This window comes from Serinus canaria, chromosome 26 (assembly GCF_022539315.1).
Source record: "Serinus canaria isolate serCan28SL12 chromosome 26, serCan2020, whole genome shotgun sequence".
Lineage (NCBI taxonomy): Eukaryota > Metazoa > Chordata > Aves > Passeriformes > Fringillidae > Serinus > Serinus canaria.
In genome coordinates this window covers 1,268,256-1,291,736 of record NC_066339.1, presented here as the reverse complement: position 1 = coordinate 1,291,736, position 23,481 = coordinate 1,268,256, and the positions used below count along the sequence as shown (strand labels likewise).

The 23,481-nt window shown below is 50.7% G+C and overlaps 1 protein-coding gene across 3 annotated transcripts in view; it reads left to right on the top strand.

Moving 5' to 3' along the window:
• The window catches only part of LGR6 (leucine rich repeat containing G protein-coupled receptor 6), a 164,801-nt gene that overhangs the window by 122,493 nt on the left and 18,827 nt on the right, over positions 1–23,481 (top strand). For 2 of the 3 annotated variants that reach the window (XM_009097410.4, XM_050985225.1), the window contains 6 exons: positions 13,589–13,657; positions 15,376–15,447; positions 16,784–16,855; positions 17,872–17,940; positions 18,841–18,912; positions 22,139–22,204. In XM_009097410.4, coding sequence (XP_009095658.4) covers positions 13,589–13,657; positions 15,376–15,447; positions 16,784–16,855; positions 17,872–17,940; positions 18,841–18,912; positions 22,139–22,204 — 420 coding nt within the window. The remainder of the gene's footprint in view (positions 1–13,588; positions 13,658–15,375; positions 15,448–16,783; positions 16,856–17,871; positions 17,941–18,840; positions 18,913–22,138; positions 22,205–23,481) is intronic. The other variant, XM_018922252.3, reaches the window with a different exon arrangement.

Below are 23,481 nucleotides of genomic sequence, written 5' to 3'. Positions count from 1 at the left end.
CACCAAGGGAAGGACATCCATCACCCCCTGGCATGGGCTTGGCCTGTGGCCAGGGGGAATGTCTGGACCATGGCCAGGCACAGAGGGGTGAGGGTATCCTGAGAGGGTGAGGGATGAGGAGGTGAAACGAAAAAGAGTCAAGAGAAGCACCATCTCTTGCAATAAGCGGGTGCAAGTCATGCCAAGAGCTGAGACTGCAGCAATGCTCTTTGCATTGCTTCCCTGTTCCTGATTTCCCCTGTCAGTCCTGCCCCGTGGTGTATCCTCCTTTGGGATGTTTAACTCCTGCTGTAAAACATCTGGCAGCATCACCTTTTCTGCCATTTGAATGGAAAGATCTTGACTTCTACATTTCCTGATTATCTTAGACTTCATTTCTCAGTTTTTAACAAAGCAGGAAGAAGGGCAAGGGGTTTAGACATCTTCTAGAGAGAGATGTCCCTGCCCATGGCAGGGCCTTGAAATGAGGTGATCTTTAAGGCCCCTTCCAACCCAAACCATCCATGATTCTGTGATGAGATTTGTTTTGTGTCATAAGCCTGCTGAATAGAAGTGTTATGGGAAAGCTGTTGGAAGGAGCAGTTCAGCTGCAGCCAGGAGCATCCCTGCAATGGCAGAGACTGATCCTTGGGAACACCAGACCTTGTGCTCAGGGCTGGGGCAGAGCTAGGGACAGCATGGCTGTGGTTTCAGAGGAACAGCAAGGGCAAACTGCCAGCCAAAGGCCTGCATGGTGCTAACACAGGGGCCAGCTTCCCCTCTGCTCTGGGAGGGAAGGATTTCTCCTGAGGGGATGGATCCCTGTGACACCAATTTCCACAGGGAGGCTGGTCTCATGCCCAGGTTTCCTCCTTACCACTTTCACCTGGAAAGCTGAGCAGTGTTCTAAGGTCCCTGAGCTTTGCTACCAGTCTGGGCACAGCACAAAGGCTGATGAACAATTGCCTCACCCACTCAGGATGCCCTCACCTCACTGTGCTCAACTTCGGCCTCATTAGGCAGATCGTGATAACACTGAGTTTATCCCTCTGTGTCCCCAAAATATGAATATCTCATGGATCACAGCTGAAGGGGAATGAGTGAAGCCCCCCTGCATGGCCCAGCTCCAGGTCACTGCTCTGTGCAGAGGGATGGAGGGGAAGCTGAACCTGTGCAGCCACAGGTGTTTGAGTGTGTGTGTGTGCACCTCAGAGACAGCCATGGCAGCTGAACCTCAGAGCTGGCCCCAAATTCCATCTCCAAACAGCAGCACACACAGACCATCATTCAGCACTGCCCCCTTCCCTGCTGTCAGGCAGCCCTCAGCCCCCGGTGTCCCCATGGCAGAGCAGAGCAGACCCCAGATAGCAAGTGCAGAGTGCAGCTGGACGGGACAGAGGCTCCTCAAGGATCTTCCCAAATCCTCCACCAAAGCAATTGTGGAAGTGACTCATTGGAGATCCCATCCCAGTGGCATTTTCAATGAGTCACTTCCACAGCTGCTTTGGTGGAGGATTTGGGAGGATCCATGGGATGGCTCTGGATGGGATCTCTCCTTTGAAGAAAAGGAGGAAGCTATTTTTTCTCCCATCAGACTGTATTGGCCAAGCAGGCAGAGGGGTGGTGGCCCTGGGGGCTGACTGTCACACACACACAGCAGGAAGCCTGATGAGGATGAGAGTCCCTGGGGGCTCTGGTACAAGGCAGGTGGGAGCCAGCAGTGGCTCTGGCAGATCTGTGCTCTCAGGTGTGCCTCAGCTGGGCTGGCAGTGCCAAGCAGAACCCTGGCAAGGCAAGTGCAGGGTCCCCACCACAAAATCCACCTCACATTCTGTAGGAGTGCCAGGGGGTAGGACAGTGGGGACAGACAGAGACCAGAGACCTCTGCAGCCAGGCCTTGGAACTTGTGGGTTACTGCAAAGGGCCTGGGGGCAGGGCCCTGCTGGGAGCTGCCAGCCACAGCTCAGAGCAGCCCCAGAGAGGAGCCCCAAAGAGAGAGAGAGCAAAAGAGAAAGGACGAGAGGACAAGAGAGAAGAATGAGGACGAAGTTCTCATTACAATACCATAAATCTTCTTCTGTGCTGAATATTCTCATTCTCACTGACCAATCTAGTCCAAGACACAAATCCTACAGCATTTACATACAGCCTATAAGAATCATTCCATTACCACACTGTGTAACATTTTAAACCCTACAAACTCCTCTTTGGGCCCTTCTGCCAGGCCAGCAGGGTCTGCTCTGCCCCTTGGAGCTGTCTGCAAGCAGAGGGTGTTGTTCCATCCAAAGGGGATTGCCTTCAGCCAGCCACACCATTGTTTGCCAGGTGTTCAGTAACTGAGGGATCTCAAAGCTTGCTTTCATTTCAATCTCACTTATAGTTTCCATATTCTCAAAATCTTTTGCCAGGCAATCATATTTATAAGGCTTTCCTGTCTCACCTTCCCCAACATCTGCTCAGAGCAGTCTGGAGCTGCTGAGGCAAAGGGAAATTGCACAGTAAGAGCTGTGGCCCTGCCAGTGGGCCCTGTCATGGACACAGCTGGGTCCCAGGGAGCAAGGACAGGGCCAGGGCTCCCCTGCCTTGGCACAGTCACACAGACAGCCCCTGGTGCTGGCAGAGAGCAGAACCCTGTCCTAGCAGTGTCCTGCCTTCCCAGGCAGCCCCCAGCAGGGCCAAGGTGATTCCTGGGGCACAGGCAGGGCTGGGGATGAATGGCTGCTCCCCAGGACCGGCTCAAAGGGCTGGAGGTCTCCAGGCTGCAGCCAGAATAGGAACAATCTGCCCCAGAAGTGCTGCTCCTCTGGGAAATCTCCAGCCTGTCTCTGCCACGGCCGTGCTCAGGGAGGCCACACAGCCCTGCCCATCCCCTCCACCTGAGATGACCCCGCTGTTTCCTCTCTGCCTGGATTCTCCCTCCCCCTCTGCATCCCTGCCAGCTCCTCCGCCCATCACAAAGGAGATAAATCACTTGGAAAGAGCAAATCTCCATTCATTTAAAAACCTTTTAATTTATTTTTAAAAAATAGCACTAATAAATTAGAAACATCTCCCAGAAGGGCTGAATCCAAAACCCTCTGGCTCCAGGCACTTTATCTGCCTAACCTTGCCCCACAGGAAATGCCCTTACCACAGCACCCACCCCATTATCTGGGTAATTAGTCGAGTCTGTAAATGCAAAGCAGAGGTGGAACCTACCAACTCCTCTGGAGAGCTGGATTTTCTATGGGAGAGGAAAAAAATAGTAAGAAAATTAATATAAAGTACACCTTGGGCAATGAAGGCAGGAAGAAGGAAATGGGAAATATCTCCAGCACAGCTCATAAAAGAGTTGCTTAACACTTTAAGGGCCAGGCAGGCTTTGCTGTCCTCCCAGAAAACTGTCTGCCAAATGGTACCTTGCTCCTCAAGTGGATTTCTCTCCATCAGCATGTTTAATTTGAAGCCTTTTGTGCAGTCTCTTGATGTTAATCCCAAATCTGTACAATTCCCAAAGCAGCTGATGGATTTGACCCCTCAAGGACACCTTGTTTGCTGCACTGAGCTGCTCTGGTACTTCCTCAGCATCCTGATGCTCCAGTGTCAGCATGGGTCCCCAGGCAGCTCAGTAGAGCTTGCTTGTGTGATCCCAAGCTGCTCTGCCAGAAGATGGGAGGGACTTCAGGAGGGGCTCAGTGTCTTGGTTTGAGCAGACAGGTGTCTGCTAAGGAGGGCAGGAGACTCCCCTGAAATGGAAAATGTAAACCCTCTCCCTCTGAATTATATTCTTTTTAATTAAGGGGCTCTCAGGCAAAAATATGGGAGTAGGAATAACAGTTCTTTATTAGGGAGAAAAAATAAAAATTCAGAAATACAAAACAACACTGACAGAGTCAGAATAGGCCCTGCCCCCCTGTGTGTCAGAGTGGTGGCACAGTCCCATCCCAGGGGGGCTCAGGGTGGTGGCACAGTCCCATCCCAGGGTGGCACAGTCCCATCCCAGGGGGGCTCAGGGTGGTGGCACAGTCCCATCCCAGGGGGGCTCAGCCCTCCTGCAGTGCCAGCTGTGGCTCTGCTGGAGCAGGGATCCTGCACAAGGGGGGAGTTTTCCTCTGCAGCTCCAGGGCTGCTGGAGATGGGCCTGCTCTCCCTCTGGGAATGCAGGGCAGCAGAAAGCTGCTCCTCTGGGAATGCAGGGGGCAAAGGCTGCTGGGCTGTTCCAGGGCAGATTGGATCCAGGTAGGAATGCTTGGCTCCTCCCCTGGGCACAGCATCTCCCCATGGGATGGTGGAATTTGATCAGCCCTGCAGGGACACTCAGTGGCCATGGACAGCAGAGATCTCCTGGAGGGAGGGTGGGCTGTGGGAGAGATAAAGCAAACTGCCCAGTGAGCAGAGAGAACTGCCCAGCTCTGACAGATGGGGATGGAATTTACATCCCCAGCCACATCTTGTAACCTAAGGCACTCAGGTACCCAGACTGGGGGGATGGGGAAAGGAAGGGGATGTGGCTCTTTGGAAAGAGGGCCACAGCTCAGGGCCCTGGCTGCATGGGTCCCTGTGCCCAGCCCAAGAACAGAGCTATAAAGTTCACTGACTGCTCTGATCATTGTGTAAGTGGAAAGTGACTTTTCCAAACAGAGAAAGTCACCTGTAAAACTGAACTGGCAAAGACACCTGGCACTGACTGGGTGTCTCCTTGGGCCCTCCTCCCAGTGTGCTGCAGCTTCTCCCCCTAAGGCAGGAGCCTGGACTACCAGGAATGTGCCCTTCCTGGTGCAGCTCAGCTCTGAACCCATCAGTGCCTTATAACCAGGCTGAGCTTTGACAGAACACAAGCCCAGTCAGACACGTTATTTTGCAGGTTTATAAAGAAAAAAAGAGAGAAAGTGAAGGCAGTTCAGGTGAAAAGGTGGTTCTGGAGGTGCTGCACTTTTCCATGGCTCTGCTCTAAGGCTCATCTCCCTGTTCCCCCTTTGCCCACCAGACCCTCACAGCCCCTCTTGCACCTGGCCAGCTCTCCAGCCTGCCTCCCCCTGCCACTGTTCTTGCAGCCTTGGAGCCACTGATCTTGCAATGACCAGCAGCACTGGGGCTCTCCAAGCCCCAGCCTCAGAGTCTGCACACATGCTGTGGCCCATCACAGGTCCTCAGCTCTTCTGGCTTTTTGGGCTTCCTTCTGCCCTGTTGCCAGAGCCTTTCCTGGAGCAGCTGTCCGTGTCTCTTCCTCCCGAGGTGTGTGATGTGAAGTGATGCCTGTGCAGAGCAGGAGCAGCCCTTGCAGGCAGCAGAAGGGCAGCAGGGGCAGCTGGGGGCACGTTTTCACCATGGATGTGCTGATGCACAGGAGCATCCATCCCACACTCTCTCCTGCCTGCAGCAGAGCTCCAGGGGCTGATCCCCAGCCATTTGTGCACCTTGGGGAGCAGGTAGAAATCCCCAGTTTCTTTCCTGGAACTGGGGAATGCTCTTCTGTAGAGCAGGCTTCTCTGAGCTTTGCCTTCCTCTCCAGCGTGGCAGAGAGCCCCCTCCTCCCTGCCTGCTTCCTGAGCCAGCTTGTGGGTGTTTCTGTGTGTCCCAGCACCCAGAAATGAGGTCCCTTTGTGTCTGAATGTGCATGGCAGAGTGTTTAATACATCAAACATTTATCCATCAGCTCTGTCAGTCAGAAAGCAGAGTCCTGGCTGGAGCAGCCACACACTGGACACTGCTGGGATGTTCAGTGGGGGTCAGAGCTGCACTGGGAGGGACTGGTGGCTGCAGGGGTGCAGGGCACAACTCACAGACAGTCAGCAATGGACCATCAGTGCCACAGAAACCCTATAAAGTGCTGCAGCACCCTATCAGTGAGAGGCTGAGACATTTCCAGGCCAGCAGAATGAATCCTCATTCAGAGACTGCTGCTTGCTCCTGGCAGGAATCATGCACCCTAAGAACCTGACAACCTTCCCACAGTGGGCAGCCCATCTCTGCACCTTTGGGACACACATGCACTCCTCAAGTTCCATCAAAGCCTGGCTTCTCCTTAGAACTGGCAAAATGAAAGAGGTTTCTAGGGCATGATTAATGTCCCAATGAAAACACTGACCCTGGCAGATGAATCCCATGGTGAGTCCTGCCTCTCTGTGGTGCATGTGAACATCCCCCTCTTCCTTAGGGGATGGGCACATTGCCTGAAGCCAGACAAGTCCTTCCACATCCCCCTTGCCTCCTCTCACTTCTTATAGCACTGGCAGCATATCATCCCCCAGGCTGAGCTGGGCAAGGGTATAGTGGATATTTTTGCTCTCAAAGAGGGGGAGAAAATTATGCATTTGGCTTTATTTTATTAGAAGGCTAATTAATTATTTTACTATATTATTTTATATTATATTACACTGTGTTGTTTTATATCTAAACTGAATTTGCTAAGCACTCAACTCTGCACACAGCTGTACAGAATTTTGTGACTGTCCCAACACACAGACACACACAGACACACACAGACACACAGACACAGACACACACAGACACACAGACACACACACACAGACACGCTTGGCCCTGATAGGCCAAGGAAACAAAACACTATTACTTTGGGTAAACAATTTTTATATTGCCTTTTGCTTTTGCACAAACACAGGCATAGCAAATGAGATGAGAATTGTTATGATCATTCTCTGAGGTTCAGGGAATGAGAATCTCAGAAATATTCTTGGGAAGATCGCTTTGCTTTTCTCTGTGAGGAGAAATGTGGCTACACAAGGGCACACACACACTGCTGCCACCTGTGGCAACCACATATCCTCTGAACAGAGAGAGACACAGCTCTCCTAGAATTTCCTGTGAAGTTGTGAGGAGCTGTGAGATAACTCAGAGAAGAGAATAAGAAACAATTCTTATCTCCACTTGCTACACCTGCTGTTGTGCACATGTGGAATGTGTTACAGGAAATTGTTTACCAGAGAGAAGTTTCTTAATTAGACACTAGATAGTGTTTAGATTAATTGAGCAATTAAGTTAAAGCTGTGTCAGACAGTCAGTACGAGTTATAAGTTAATAGTATGGTATAGTATTATATGGTGTGATATAGAAGAATTAAGCAATTATTCAGCCTTTTGCAATCAGAGAGTCAATGCTAATTATTGCCCATTCAGCAGACCATTGCCATGATAGCCACTGCCAGGAGAGTGGGCTTTGGGCTGGTGCTACACAACAGGAGGTGTTGCAAGCAGTCAAAAAACCACTAAGGGTGCTTAGGGATATGTTCTAGTGTGGAGTTGATGCTTGGACTCGATGATCTTGGCTTTTCCTTAATGAATCTGTGATCCCATAAAATACAGCAGCAGATTGTGCAGTTATTTTTGATATTTGACCTGATCTGGCAGCTCAGCCACAAGCCATGACTGGATGGATGGAGTCTGGGTAAAGCTGTCTGCTCAGTACTGGGCAAGAGGTCAAACTACATGGTCACCATGGCCCCCTTGGGCTTCCAGACTACCAATTAAATCATTTCCAGTGCTTGATTTGCCCACAGTAACTAGCACAACTAGCAGAGGCAGTAATTACATTTATTGGCAGCTTGATGAGGTGCCAGCACAGGAGAGGTGGAAATGCAGGTCCTCAGAGGAGGCTGCACAAAGTCCCCTCCAGGCACCATGGTAACATCTCCAACCCCACTGGGACTGAAATAGTCAGAAAATGTCCCATCTACAGCTTCTCATCTCACTTCATCTTCAGGTTTATTAGCTGCAAATTTGTGGTGTTTTGTGGCTTTTGAAAGAATTTATAGTACTATATAATTTTATTTTTTTTTTGGCTTCCTGTGTGGAACCACTAATAGTCCCTAACAGGCAGAAAATTGACCTGAGACTCTTTCCCCTCCTTCTCTCCTTTTGGCATGACTGAAGATATTAATAGTTCCAGGCTGCTTGCTGTCAGCTTCAAATCACCCTGACACTTAAAGCCCAAAATAACTGGGCCTTTGATGTCAACTTACTTTTATTTCTAAATAAACAACAGTGTTGGTTAAGATCTTCCAAATATGAAGCTATAGACTCCCTCTAGCAATGAAAACAATGGAAAGCCAGCCAGTTCACTGTGTCTTGGGCAGACTGGGTGACCTTTCAGAGGCTTTCATCTCAAGTAGAAGAACAGACAAGGCTCCTCCTGCCATCCCACTTGCCATGCTAGAGCTGGTAACTTTGAGTTATTAACTGCCATTATTAACTGCCATTATTAACTATTATTAACTGCCATTGCTCTTGCACATCAGTTCTGAACCCCTTGCCTGACTGATTTCACTTTCAAAAGCCCTTGATAATGGGGAAAATTCCCTTATGTCATGCTAATTATTTTTAATTTATTTTTGGTTTTGTGAGGCTTCCCTATTGCTTGGCATAGCCATGGCCATGGTGTGTTGCCATCCTTCCACCAAGTAATGCTGCCCTTGATTTCCTTTGTGCCCAAAAGGACAGCACTCCTGTCCTTTTAAAAAAAAAGGAGAAGAGAAAAAATATTCCTTGTGTTCTTTCCCTGAGTAAACAGCAGAATTCAGGGATTAATTTGGGGCTGGAGGATCCTTTCCCTCGGTTGCTTTTTCTCCCTGATTTCTAATTTTGTTCCTGGGTTCTTTGGGAGAGCAGGAACTCCTCATGGCACAGGAAAAGGATATTTGAGCTGATCCAGGGGAAGATTCCTGGTGTTTTGGATGACAAACTGATTAAATCGAAGTGCTGGAGAGGGAAGGGCTGTCCTTTAATTATTCCAGGGAGACAATGTGCTGAGGAATTTTCCTATTCCCTGGGATAGGAATGAGTGAAAAGTAAAAGGAAATTTCTGTGCTGAGTTATTAAGGATGAACAACAACCAACGAGCTTTTTCATGTGGGAAACCCCACATGCCACACACAAAGTGACAGGAGAGCATTCAGGAGTCCTGGGGGAAACAGCCACACTCTGGACACTGCTGGGATTTTCAGTGGAGATCAGAGCTGCACTGGGAGGGACTGGTCAGACCCCAGGGCTGGGGCAGCACTGCCAGGTCCAGCTCCCTTGGACCAAGAGGCTCCTGGGCCAGCCCAGCCCATGCCTCAGCAGTGCAGTGGGAACAGTGAAGTGGCTTTTTGCAGCTTTCCCTGCTTCATCCCAAATCTGGAAGCACTGGGAAGGTGGCAGAGTGTGGAGTTAGGGAAGCAAAGCATTGCCCAAGTACCTCAGGGAAGGCAGGGAGAGGAAGGGAGCCCTTCAAGGGGTTTGCTCCAGCAGCTCTATTTCCTACATCTACCAGCTCCTGGAGAGGGTTTGTGACTCATGGGCAGTTCTCTGACATGCTCAGGAGAGGAAATTTTGTTGCCACTGGAATCAAAAAGCAAAATCATCCCTGACCCACCGAGCTGTGAGTCCTTCCAATTTGCCTTGACCCTGTGCTGGGGAAGAAGCTCTGGAGATCCACCAGCAGGAACATGGGCTGGGCCAAATTCCCCAAATTCCCCATTGACAGCAGGCAGAGAGGAGATGTCTGGCCCAGATAGAGCCCGACAGCACCTATGGAAAGACCTGAGGACTGGATTTCACCAAATGAACAGAAACTTCCCCATGGACAGGAACACCCTGGTGGAGGTTGAATGCTGTTTCTGGGCCATTGCTTGGACCAGAGCCCAGCTCCAGTTCTGTGAAAGAAAAAGGGACAAATTGCAAATCAACAGTGACTCCAGCGTTGGTGAGGGAGAGAGAATGATGCATCTGACTCCATGGATATCACAAGGCTAATTAATTACTTTATTATACTGTATTGTTCTATACATCTGAATCTGAATCTGCCAAGCACTCAAGCCTGCACACAACTGCTGACACTGCCCAGAATCTCGTGACTGTCACCCAACAGTCCCAACACACACACACACTCTTGGCCCTGACAGGCCAAGAAAACAAAACACCATCACTTTGGGTAAACAATCTCCACATTGCATCCTACTTTTGCACAAACACAGGCACAGCAAATAATATGAATTGTGTTTTCTTTCTCTGAGGTTCAGAGAATGGGAATCCCAGAAATATCCTTGGGAAGAACTGTGCCTTGCTTTTCTCTGTGAAGAGAAATGTGGGGCTACAGGGACAGGGGAATTTTTTCATGTCATGGTTTGGGTCTGGGCTTTGGGAAGAGTGGCCCCACTGCAGGGAAGAGATGTCACCTGAGGACCATCCTGAGGGCTGGTTTCTTCCAGCCCCCTCCATCCAGCTGAACCCCACGAACTGGGCAGAGCTGGGCCGGGAGCTGCCCTGGGGACACGTCAGGGTGAGAGCAGCACATGATCCAGAGCAGCCACCTGTGAGCAGCACCCAGGGACCTGCTCCCCACAGCAGCTGGGCTTTCCAGGAGGGAGGCTCACCTTCGCAAACCCAGGAAGCAGGGCAGGAGCAAGCACAGGCACATTGTCTCCTCTGAACAGAACAGAACAGAACAGAACTGAACGGGGTCCCTGGCAGCCGGGGTGCAGCAGCAGGACTACACCTGGTTGCATTTCCACTTTCCAACAAGCCCAGTGGCTGCCAGCATTCCAAGATGGGCTTTCACCCAGCAGGAGCTGAACACAATGGAAGCTCTTTGTATGTGTCAAGTGCAGAGGGGAGGGAGGCCCCAGGATGCTGCCAGGGCTGGGAGCGCTGTGTGCTCGCTCAGGAAGAGCTGGTCCTGTACATACTTGCTCACATAGGGAGGTACAAACAGAACCTTCATCTGCTGATGAAAGACCAGCCTGCCTGGAAGAGGTGCAGGCTGGAAAGGAAACACATTTTTAAGACAGGAGCAAATATTACAGCACGATGAATTATTCCCTGTAAATAATCCTGGTTGCAGATCTAAGATCCCTTGTTCTGTTAGTGAATCACAGGTGAGCCAAGGCTCCTCTCTGCTGGGCAATATTTTCCATCTGTTGGCATCTCACAGAAACAGCCCTGTGCCATCACAGGAAGCCTCCACAGTGGCAGTGACACTGCAGTGATGGGCTGGATGTCACCTGGGGCTGGGGCTCACAGAGCCTCTTCTCCAGGGACCATCCCTTGACATCACACAGGCTCATCCCAGCCCCAGTTTGTGGGGGGAGGGAAGTGGCACAGGCAGACACCCAGCCTTGAATGACCTCTGCAGCTTCCTGGTCCCTGTGGAATCTCCCTCTAACTTCAGGGAGTCACTGCAGGGTGAAATTTTTAAAGGTATTATGGACCTTATGTGCATAATTTAGGGCTGTCAGTCGACTTGGGCTGCTAATGCCTCTGATTTCAACCAGTGCAGGGATCTGGAGGTTAATCAGATTTGACTGATGCTTTGAAAATGCGCATTGGGGTCCTGCCTGCACTTCCCATTGCTTGTTCACTTGGGAAATCCACTCCTGTATCTTCCTGAGCAGCAGGGAAGGGATGTGTCACTAAGTCCTGCCCCTGGTAACCAAGCCTGTGCAGTGAGAGCCCTCAGCCAGTCCCTGATGGAACCTGGCAGTGCCATCTACAGACACTGGCCAAGAGCACCCAAGCAGCTGACAGGGAGCTACAAGCCAAGAGCCCAGCAGTCATGTGTTGGGCTATTTATCCTTGAACTGATCAATTTGGGCTCAAGCAGGGAAGTCTGAGGAAAACCACTGATCTGCTTGGAGCAGGATGAGAACAGAGTGTCAGAGCAGGTTCAGGGAGAGGCAGAGCTCTCCTGCCTAACAGATGTGAGGAGGGGCCACCACTCCTGTTCCACTTCTGGGCCCTGGGACAGGCACAGCAGCTTCAGGTGTGCTGGACCCTGCACCACTCTGCAGGGCTGGCACTGGGCAGGCAGAGCTCAGGGTCTCACCACCAGCCCTGTGCTCCTCCCCTGCTGATTGCCAGCCCTGCCAGCCAGGCAGCATGAGCCCTGCCTGGCTCCTACAGGAGCAGGATTCATCTGCTCAAATCTCTGCACAGATCCCAGCATCCAGATCCCTGTGTAACAGGAGGAGGGAGAACTGCCCTCAGTGTCAGGGGACAAACCCTGCCACCCCAGGACCTGCCACAGCACCTGGGCTTCTCAGGGAATCCAGCAGCAAGGTCTGGTGTGGACCTTGTCAGAGGTAAACCTGACAAAATCCACCCACAACAACCTCATTCCATATTTTTCTCTTGGGTTTTGTAATCCTGTGATAAGCATTCCCTAAGACATAAATCTTATAAACTGGAAGTCCTGGAAGGACCTATTTGGAGAGACTCTCTGGGTTGATTTCCCATGTAAACACCTTCAGGGCAAAGCTGAGCTGGTGTCATGGAGTCGTTCCCAAGAGGGGCACTGGTGGTGAGAGAAGATGTAAGAGACAAGGGGGCCAAGAGAGATCATAACATAATGACCATGCCTGGGCCAGAGGATGAGAATTACAGGGTAATTGGGCAGCAGCCCATTGCTGTGTAAATGCTCAGTTATTTCTGTTCCATAAACCACAATCCAGATTACATGGTAATTACTTTGAGGTTCATTAAGTGTAATTATACAGTAATCTCCAGGAGCCAATAATCATGTTCCAAAGTATCTACACTTAAAATTTGGTGAGTGTCATGCAGGTAGGAAGCAGTCTCATGGCTTTCAGACTTCAAATTACAATGTGGGATGGCCAGGACAGGGTCAAATGTTACTGTGACAGCTGAAATTGCCTTCCAAGGAGAAAGTTTGGCATGTTAGAGAAGTGCTGCACACCCAAGGCCAAGCCAGTCTCCATTGGCACCCTCCAGCCCACAGCAGGATTGGTGCCTTTGAAGGCTGCTCCTCCCAGGTTGCCAGCAGTGCCCAGAAGTCAAATAAATCCTTTTCCAGAGGTTAAGCCCATCCTTGGAGAACAAACACAACTCTTGAGATTTCATTCAGACTCAGATGTCTCTTTTAGTTGCCAAGTCCGGGTGGGTAAATTCTACACTTGTCATTACAACCAACATAGTATATTTTAATTTTTTTACCACGCAGCAAATTAGACTTAATGCTCAACAGTGTCAGTACTTCTTGCACATCACTTCCAGCTCTGGCTCACAGATTCCAATGTGGGGTTGGCTCCAACCATCAGAAGAAGATCGAAGTCCTCCCACAGACTCCTCTTCCCACTGTTCCCAGTCCCAGCATGTCCCAGTGGCAGGGAGACCCAGTGTCCCCAGGAGGGGGAATGAGGAATGTCCCCACTGGGGAAATGGTCCCTGATTCCCTCTGCACCACAGAGAAGCCCTTCATGGGCTCCACACAACTGACACTGCTCATGTTTCTTGTCCTTCAAAGAACCCAATTTTGACCTGGAGAGGCAAGAAAAATTACTCAGATCCAAAGGCCCAGGGCTGAGCTCCTCGGAGAAAGGACCAGGGCCCTAAGGGGATGGGGAGCATCTGCCCAGTGCTGACCACAGGACACTTGGCAGGGAGGAGCCCCCTGGCAGCAGCCATGGCTTGCACTGGCTCTCACCTGGCAGTGCTCTGAGCAGGGAATGTTCCTGCTGCAATATTCCTGCTGCAGGAGTGGGTGAGAGGTGTTTCCAGGCAGTGGCTGGATCAGCATGGTAGGAAAAACCTGTCTCCATGTTAAGGACCAAGTTCCCAGCTTCAAAGGTCGAGTCCCTACAGAAATATTAATTAATGCTTTTCCCTTCTCTGTCTTTCAGGGATCTGAACTACAACGAGCTGCTGGAATTCCCTGGGGCTATCAGGACACTGGGCCGACTGCAGGAGCTGTGAGATTTTCCTTTTATTCCTTTTCAAACCCACTCCCTGTGGGACAGTGACCAATAAAGCATCGGGTGTGCTCTGACTTGGGGAGAGCACTCAGTCCAAGCCTTTATTTTCCTTCCCTGCCCTATCACTGCATCAAAGCATTTATCCCCTCGATTTCCATCAGCCCTGACCAGCTCCCCATCAGCTTCCACACCACAGAGGAGAGTGGGAGTCTCTGCCAGCCTTGGGCAGGCTCCTCCTACTGCTCCTCACTCTCCTGTGGCATCTCAGGGACTCAGATTCCATCTGTTCTCTGGCTGCTTCTGATGCCCATTCCCCATCTTGGGACCACAACCTGGACTTAACCACGTTATTGTGAGGCCACAGTTTCTGCAGGCACTGTGCCACCTCCTCTAATGCAAAGAAACTTAGGATAAATTTATAGGATAACTCCCTTAAGAAAAATTTATAATAGGGAATTACTAGTTTATGACCATTTTAGTGGACAGCTCTCCTTCCTCTAACTGGTCAGCCTGGAAGACACTAACAATAAGAAACCATCCCACTTATCACCCAAGAGGGCAGAAGCCCCAGGGTGGGGGAGTTGATGTGGATCCACAGTTCCTGTGTCACACTGGTGCTAGGCTGGGGTGGGACAAAAGCAGCTGCTCTCATGTTTCTGGGAGTAAAAATCTGACACGACTTTTTTCTTTACTGGAAGAATTTTCATGAGATTTCTCTGTTCAGCCCAGATACCATCATTATTCTCACCTTCAAAATGAGAATAGGATCCTTAATCCCCTTTGAGATGGCTTTTGAAATGCCTTCACTAAAAAAGAGGCAAATTCCAAACAGTCGTCAACTAATCACCTGTTCAGACTCTTCTGGGATAAACAACTTGGGCATACCCAGAGCTGGGTCTCAGTCCTGGACACAGGAGCCTGTGACTGCCTTTGCTGTACAGGAGGTCAGACTGTGGCCACAGAACTCTCTTCTGCTGAGAAAGTTTGCTGATAGAAATTTTCACAGAATTCACAATATTCACAGAATTCAGAGAATCCCCAGGTTGGAAGAGACCTTCAAGATCATCGAATCCATCCCAGCCCAAATATCTCAACTCACCCCTGGCACCCAGTGCCACATCCAGGCTTTGTTAAACACCCCCAGGGATGGTGGCTCCACCACCTCCCCAGGCAGCCATCCCAGAACTTTATCACTCTTTCTATGAAAAACTTTTTCCTAATATCCAGCCTGAATTTCCCTTGGTACAGCTTGAGACTGTGTCCTCTGGTTCTGTCAGCTGGTTCTCAAGCTTAACCAAAAATACCCCAGCTAGAGCTACAAATCCTTTAAAGTCACGGGGGCTGATAATTCCTGGCACACTCTGGTTGGCAGCTGTGGGGCTGTAATGGAAACCATCCACAAAAATTGCAGTTCCTGGTGGATAGAAAATCTTGTATTTGCTTGTTTCTGTTTCCTGACCTGTAAAGTGTTAAACCTGAAGTCTTTGTACCCTCGGTGGGGTTGGGGGAGTCACATATGGAACACCCACAGAGTAAATGCAGCAGATGTTGTCCTGCCAAACCACAGACCTTGTTCACCTGCTGGGGTGATGCTGCACCTGGGAAGGAGCCTGTATCTCCCATTTGATGAATATTTTGAAGGCTCTCTGGCTTTAAAAGTATTGAGAAAAGAAGATTAATTTAATTAATATCAAGATATTTGTTTCTCCCAACAGCGGTTTTCATAACAACAACATCAAAGCTATTCCAGAGAACGCATTCGTTGGGAATCCCCTCCTCCAAACAATGTAAGAACATTAAATAATGTTTCCTACATCTTTACCTTGCCCAGAAAGGAGCACTTCCTGTTGTCTTTAGCTGGGATTTCTGACAGTGGTCAAATGACAACAATCTGATATTTGCTATCCATGTGCCAAAGCAGGCTGAAGTTGCTGCTTCTGGGCTCCTTCTCAGAACTGCTGTGGGTTCTCCTTTCAGAGGACAGTATTGCCTCTGAACACAACTCAGGAGAGCTGGTGAGAGAGAAGAAATGGCCATGGGAGTGAGGGGATGATTCTCTTCCCCACAGGAAGGCAAGAGATCAGTCCCAAGCTCAGGATCTTTGAGGCCCTTGGGTGCTGTGGGATGTGAAGTTTGGGAATCCTCACAGGGTGAGGATTTCCCTGCAGCTGACGTTTGCTGCAGCACAGGCTGATGGCAGGGAAGGAACAAAACACAGGTGGTCTGCATGGAAACCACCTAAGCCCTGGCTGACATCTGCTGTTTATTCCTTGTGCTCAGAAAAGCTGCTGGCCAGCTCCAGCAGCAGCCACACGTGTCAGAGAGCTGGGACTCCAGATCCCTGTGTGTCTGCCCAGACCTGGGACACAGAGCTCTGCAGATAAACACACCCAGCTGTCAGGTCATTTCTGCTCTGACCCAGGCACAGTTAGGGATTTTTGGATACTTCTCTGAACCACACAGATATGGAAAACCTTGTGACAAAAGCTCTGCTTGTCCAAACTGGGCTTAAATTACAGAAAGACCAGTATCTGGAAAGCCATGGTGACACTGGGTGAAACCATTCAGTGCTCCAGCCAGAACGACCTGCCTCATCCCCATCTGCTTGGGCAGCATCCACAGGGTGATGATGGGGGCCAGTACTCCCAGAATGTTCATCTCTCCATTGCATCTGCCCATCTAAAGTCTTCCACCATTAGTGGGGAAGTGCTTCTTGCAGGAGGTGACTCAACTCCTCCCACATCTCACTGGGTCCTAGAAGAGCTCACTTCACTGACTGTGACAAGTGGGAAAGCTGCTGGTGCCGTGTGTGACACCACAGGAGTGTCCTCCAGTGCAAGGTGTTCTCAGTAGGACTGAAGAAGGGTTTTACACCTTTCCAGCCCATCTGGTTCAGCAGGACCCCCAAGAGCCCATTCAGAGCAGCAGGAGACCTCAGCTGTAGCAATGTCCAGCCAAAACAGGCCATGGGAGAGCCCGTGGTTATCTGGGAGCAAGAATTCCTCACAGCCCAGCAGCACCTCCTGCATGGCTTGCTGCTGGCAGCTCTGAGGCTCTTGACCTATAACAGCATCTTCTCTTTGTGTGCAGCAGACTCTGACCTGTTCCTCTTTCCCATTGCAGCCATTTTTATGACAATCCCATCCAGTTTGTTGGACAGTCTGCTTTCCAGTACTTGCCAAAGCTCCACACTCTGTAAGTTCACCAAGCACATCCCCAGAGAGCTCCAAGCCCTGTGTACTGGGCACCTTTGTGGCCTCCTCCCTCCCTTTTTCCAAGCCCCTGTGCCAACAGAGAACCATGAAGCCACTCTCTTGTCCAACCCCAAAGGTTACTCCAAGGAGTAGACACTGCAAATGTTTTCTTCTGAGGAAGGATAATTTTGAAAAGGGCATTTTGGAAGCAGCCACTAATTCCTCCTCCCCACACAGCTGACAGGCACTGGGACTTTCCAGGGTCTCCACAGCTGTGCCAGGAGCAGCAAAGTACCACACACAAGTGCCACAGCTTTTTCTGCTGTTGCATAACTGACCAAACAGAAGGACTCTGAAGGCATCTGCCTTCCTCCACAAGATGGAGAAGAGGAGGAACACGTCCCAGCACCATGGCACAAATGACATTACTGGACAGCCAGCAGTGGCACTGCTTCCTCCACATCTCTGGCCCTGTCCCTGCTCCAGGGCCACCAGCACAGGCTGGGCACCACCTGAACCACAACAGTTGCCCCACATTGGCGTTTCAGCCGACCTGTTGTGGCACAGCACTAAAAATACTGAGGCAGAGGCAACCTCATAAATCTCTATTTATAAGCCTCACCCAGGCACATAAAATAAATCATTCAAATAGCCCTGCATTCTTTAGATCCAAATGCATAGACCCAGGGAGGCTTGGGTGGGATGCCCTGCTTACATTCCCCATGGTAATTGTTTGGGGTTTTTTTATTTAATTTGGGTAGAGATCGTGCCAAGAATGTCAGTGGCTGGGAGAGGCTTTGAGCTTGCCAAGTCTCCCTGCATGGAAGTGCCAGCTCCATCTTGCTGTATGCACACTGTGTCTGCCCCAGCCACAGGGACACGCTGGGGCTGGGCCTTGATCCCATCTGGGTGTGAGGAAGCAGATTTGCTACCCTGGCTGATGGGTCTGGAACCCTGAGCAGCTGCAGGTGCCTCCAGGTGCTCTGCCCACCTCACTGCACCCTCGTTTCCCTGCAGGTCACTCAATGGAGCCACGGACATCAGGGAATTCCCGGACCTTAAAGGCACCACCAACCTAGAAGTTTTGTGAGTGGCACCTCTCTCCCTCTTACCCTGCTGGCTGTGCTCTTCCTCCTCCAAGGTGGTCCAGGCTGTTTCAGTGAGGACAACTTTCCCAGTGCTGTGCAGTGTTCAGCTCTGCCTCTCTCTGGTCGCTCACCCTTCTGCTTCGTTTCACCCCTGTGGCTCCTGAACGCAGCTTTCCTCCCTGTGAGTGGCTCTCTCGGTACTCTTGAGTGTGCCCCAGTCTTTTTTTTGTTTGTCTGGTTGGTTTTTCCTTCCTTCCCTCCTGCACCTGTGAAGGAGTGAACCTGTGAGTGCAGTGCTTCTGCTGCACCCCAGTGTCTCTGCCCATACTGGAACCAGCACCGTGGTCCAGTTCAGGAGACATCTGGCACCCAGGCTGGGGCTCCTGCTGCTGCTCTGGTCCCCTCCCCAAGCCCCCAGGGCCTTGAGGACACACTGTCTCTGGCCACACACGGTTCTCCTCTCTTGGACACCGTCCACACACTGAGCCCACACTGCAGCACCCCTGGCCAGGGTGTGGCCTGGCCCTGCCGTGTCTAGGGGACACAGGGACACACCGTCCATCCCTCAGACACAGCTCCTGAGGCAGCCCTGGCTCCAGGCCTGTCCAGCCTGGACAGTGGGAGCAGGGAGGGCAGAGCCACCTGCCCCCAGCAAGGCCAAGGACATCTGTGAATTCAATACTCAGCAGTGGCCCAGAACTCTTCCCATTCACCTTAGCCAGGTCCAGCAGCAGTGCCTGTTTCCAAAACTGCCAGGCAGGATTTTGTCCTCTCCATGTCTTTTATTGTCCTGCTGATATTGTCTCTTCTGCCACTATCTGGGACTGGGCTTTGGGTCACAGAGTCTGGGTGCTGGCTGTCAGCAACTGCATTTCTTCTCTCTCCTCCATCCCTCCAGGACCCTGACCCGGGCAGGAATCCATTTCCTCCCCAGAAGGATGTGCCAGCAGCTGCCCAGCCTCCGAGTCCTGTGAGTAACCCGTGTCTCTGTTCTGCCTGCTCCTTACAAAGTGCCCTCAGGAACTGGGCTTTCCTTTTGCCTAGCTCAGGGAAAGGACCAGCTGTGGAAGACCATTCTGTGGTTCTTGTTCCCATCATCTTTTCCATGCAGAAATCACCACCTTGTTCATCACTACTTTGAGCTCTTGCTTGTTCCTGCACTTGCTGCTCCATCCCAGCTGCTGCTCTGCTCCCAGGGCTGCAGCCATGCACCTCCTCCTTGCCCTGCACCAGCAGGACCTGTCCCCTCCCCATGCAGGGGGAGTAGAGAGAGTACAAAAGGAGATGGTTAAGGATGGCCACAGCCCTTCACAACTCCTCTTAGCCCAAAACCAAGGGGGAAATCACCTTCACCCTCTGCCCCAGCCTTGGCTTGTTGCAGTTGGAGCTGCAGCAAGGGCCATCACCTGGAGGAAGGATCCTGTTCATATCCCAGGAGGGGTCTGACCTGATGGAGACCTGTGAGGCCACAGGCCTCATTTCTTCACCTGGGGCAGCACAGCCAGGTCAGGGCTTTGCTTGGTCTCTGTTTCTTTGGCTCTGCCTGCTTAGCCAGGCACTGAATGATGCTGGGGGGTCATGCTCTCTCCTTTAGCTTGGTACGTGATGAAATCAACATCTCAGAAAGGTTCTGCACCATCTCAGGAATCACACCCCTGGTTCCTGAGATCCCCAACTATGTTTGCAGTCAAAGACATCCTCAGGAAATGAGTCATGAGCCAGATTTATACAAGTTTGCAGCCTTAGGGCAACAACAGGCTTGCCTCTCATCAGTCTTTATACAAGCAAGCTGAAAAAGAAAACAAGTTTGTTCCAGGAAAGCAACAGGAGTGAATTCTTGATCACAGAAATTGGAAACAAGAATAAAACATAAAAATAAAAGAAGACAATTTGTAACTTAGGAGATTACAGGCTTTTGGTTCCAGATGTCTCTGTAGGGAAGATCTCTCATCTTTAGACATCTGGACCAATTCAATGGATGAGTTGCTACAAAAATGCAGCTTTTGGGCTGGCCCAGGCTGTTGGGTCCCAGAGCTCTGTTTATTTTTGCAGTTATCAGGCTGCAAGCCCTCACAGCAGAGCCTGTTCTTTGTGCCTGCCCCCCACCACCACGTGGGAGAGTTTTACTGGGACACACCACCTTGTTCCTTGCCCCCTGCTCCTCTTCCCTAGTGAACATTCCTGACATGAACTGCATTGCTTTTGGGTTTGGAGAGAGAGCGTGAGGGCCAATGTTTGTGCATGTTTCCATCTCTCTTGCCTTTGAAATGCCTTGGCCCCTGTCCCCACAGAGCCAGTGGCTGCTCTCTGCCTGGCTCTGGGCAGCCACAGGAGCTGTGGCTGTGACACCTCTGGCCATAGATGACGCAGGTAAAGCTGCATTTCCAGGTGTGGACTCTCTGCAAGGACCCTGCACAGGGACTGTAGAGCCACTGCTGGGCCAGAGGGTCACAGCCATCCTGGGATGCCCCACACAGGCAGGGCAGCCTTGGGCATCAACTTGGCATCATCCTGCTGCTTTCATCCAGAGTTCCTGCTCAGGGCAGATTTCCTGTAACCATGGTACATCCTGAGGTGGAAGGGACCCACAAGGATCATTGAGTCCAGCTCCTGGCTCTGCACAGAACACCCCAACAATCCCACCCTGGGCCTGACAGTGTAGTCCAGATGCTCCTTGGGCTCTGGAAGATTTGTCTTTCTCCTCAAGCAGAAACAGGTGAAACTCCCCTGAGCAGAGCTGAAGTCCTTTGGTGCCATCAGCACCTTCATCCTGGTGTGTTCCCAACAGAGCATGAATGACTGAGGCTGCTCTGTTTTTAGATTCTGGGCTGCAAGTGGTTACCCCCACTCTGGAGGAGCCAGAAATAACTCCTGGGGCTGGTTCTCCCCATCACTGTTAGCTAAACTCCAGCCCTGTCAAGCCCCATGGATTAACACAGGAACCAAGGAAAAGTGACTGATGCTAAGGATTTTCTCCATCCTGGGTGACAGCCTCCAGAGCCAAGCACAAACCTTTTGCTTGCTTTTCCCTCCCTCCTCCTCTCCACCATGGAAAACTGGTGGTGAGTGGGTTGGCAAAAAAAAAAAAAAAAAAAAATTTGAAATATTTTAGGAGCAATCTATTGGCAGAAAGATGGAAACCAAGTTTGGAAAGTCGGCCGAGAAACCACATACAAAACTTTACCCTGGGGTAAATTTCCCTTGAACAACCACAAATCCAGTCTCTGCTGGTGGAGGAAAGAGCTGGGTTTAAACATTGCTCCTTACCCAGCCTGTTTCAGCTTCAATAAATTCTCATTAAGCTGTGCCAGGATGGGTTTTCCTCTGACTATCAAGGCACTCTAGAGGCTGACAGGACACTGAGCCATGAACCAGTGGCAAGAGGAGTTTGCTGCAAACTGCTTTCGAGTGACAGCACTTGGAAAAACAAGGACCAGAGGTTGTCAAAGTCTGTAATGTCCTGAACCAAATCCCTGCCAATGCCACAACCCCTTCCCTGACCTTGGGACAAAGCCAGGAAAGGCTGAAGGGGGAGCAGGCAATGGGCAGTGGGGTTGCTGTGCCAGGAGGGAGCTGGTCAAATCCTCCCCAGGCTCTGCAGGCACATCTGCTGCTTGTGCAAGCTCTGGCAGAAATATCTCAGTGCTGTGCCCATGGAAAGTAGGGCTGGGCACAGCAGAAGTGGCACAGGAGGGTTTCCTTTCCCGGCTGACTTGAGGCTGGGGAGAACAAGCCCACCCCAGCTGTACCAGCAGCTCCATCAGCCCACAGGCTGTGCAGGGAGCTGGGCTGGGGGTGGGGAAGTGGGGAAATCATGGGGCAACCCTCACCCTGCACAGAAATCATGGGACAACCCTCACCCTGCACAGAAATCATGGGGCAGCTCACCCTGCACAGAAATCATGGGGCAGCCCCAATCCTGCACAGAAATCATGGGGCAGCCCCAATCCTGCACAGAAATCATGGGGCAGCCCCAATCCTGCACAGAAATCATGGGGCAACCCTCACCCTGCACAGACTCCCAGAGCCAGCAGCAGCTGCAGGGTGGAGATCCCACTCTCTGGGTTCCCAAAAGTGGAGCTGTGCAGGATGAGGTGAGCTCCCCTTGCTCTCCAGCAGTACCTGCCTCGCAAGGGAGGGCTCAGGGGCACTGGCTTCTGGTGTCCCAACATTCCTGTGCTGTCCTTTCCCTGCAGAGAGCTGTCACACAACCAAATTGAAGAGCTGCCCAGTTTCCACCGGTGCCAGCAGCTGGAGGAGCTGTGAGTATGGAAAGGTCCTTGTTTGTGCTGTGCTCTGGGGAAAAAGAGCTGCTTTGAGGAGAGGGATGGTTCCACCCACAGAACTCCCAAACACTGGGGAAGTTGGGCATTGTAACTCACTGTTTGGAGTGCAACTGGACCAAAGCTCCACTCTCTGCCCCTGTGCACATAAAGAATAAAAATACATCCCCTGTGCACAGGAGCTTAATTCAGGTCCTGCCAGAGGTCCCAGACACTTCAAACAGAAGTAGGATCTGCCAGCACTGAATTCCCTTCTCTAACCCGAGTCCCACTCTGAGCTAATCGAGAATGGGGTTTATGGCCACCACAAATGTCTCCTGCTCAAAGGAGGGGCCCCATGCCATGGGCACAAAGCAGCTCTTGTCCACCCTGCCCAGGGCCAGCCCCTCCTAAGAGAAGGGGGATTCTTTCCTCAGCTGTACCTCTGGGTCCTCTCCAGGCCTCAGGAGGCACTGCTGCTGCTCTGAGACAAAGTTATTCACACTCAGCTCAAAACGTGGCCCTACACTTCAAAGAGAACACAAGTTCTTGGCCTTTTTGAGAAAAACTTAAAAAAAAAAAAACAATTAAGATAGACTCCATGATTTTTCACTGAATTCTGCTACCTGGATGAACAGATGTATGGGAGCTGCATCCCCATTAAAAACCCACAGGAAAGGCTGTCCCTGCTCTCTGTAGCACCTCAGCCTGGATAGTCAGAGCAGCTCATCCAGCCTCAGCAAACTGGACATTAGAACACTGAATCTGCATGGAAATGAGAGTACACAGCCCCTGCTGCTTTTTATGGCAGCTGTGAGAGTACGCCCAGGAAAACATTTGAAAATAATAGAAAGTACACCAGAAAAAGACAAATGTTCAGAATTTCAAACCTGTAGTTTCACACATTCTGCCTGAGCTCCTTCTTACAAAATTTTATATTATGCCAAATTCAGACTTAACATGAACATAGAATCACATTAAATCCCAGTTTCTGGCTACTGAAGTCAAATAGATTATACCTATACACCTATAAAAATAGTAATATTTAAAATAATATTAAATATTAATATTGATTTTAATACTAATATTAATTTAATATTATTTTTTCTTATTAAAGACCTTATTAAAATAAAAATAAAATATTCTTATTTTGGTCCCTTATTTCTTAACGCACCAAAATGAGTTTTTGGTCCCTTAACCCCAAAGTTATTGTCCTGTAAGCCCCACCCCCACCAAGCATCAGTGTTCCTGATGGTTTGAAACAAGTCTGGGGGTGC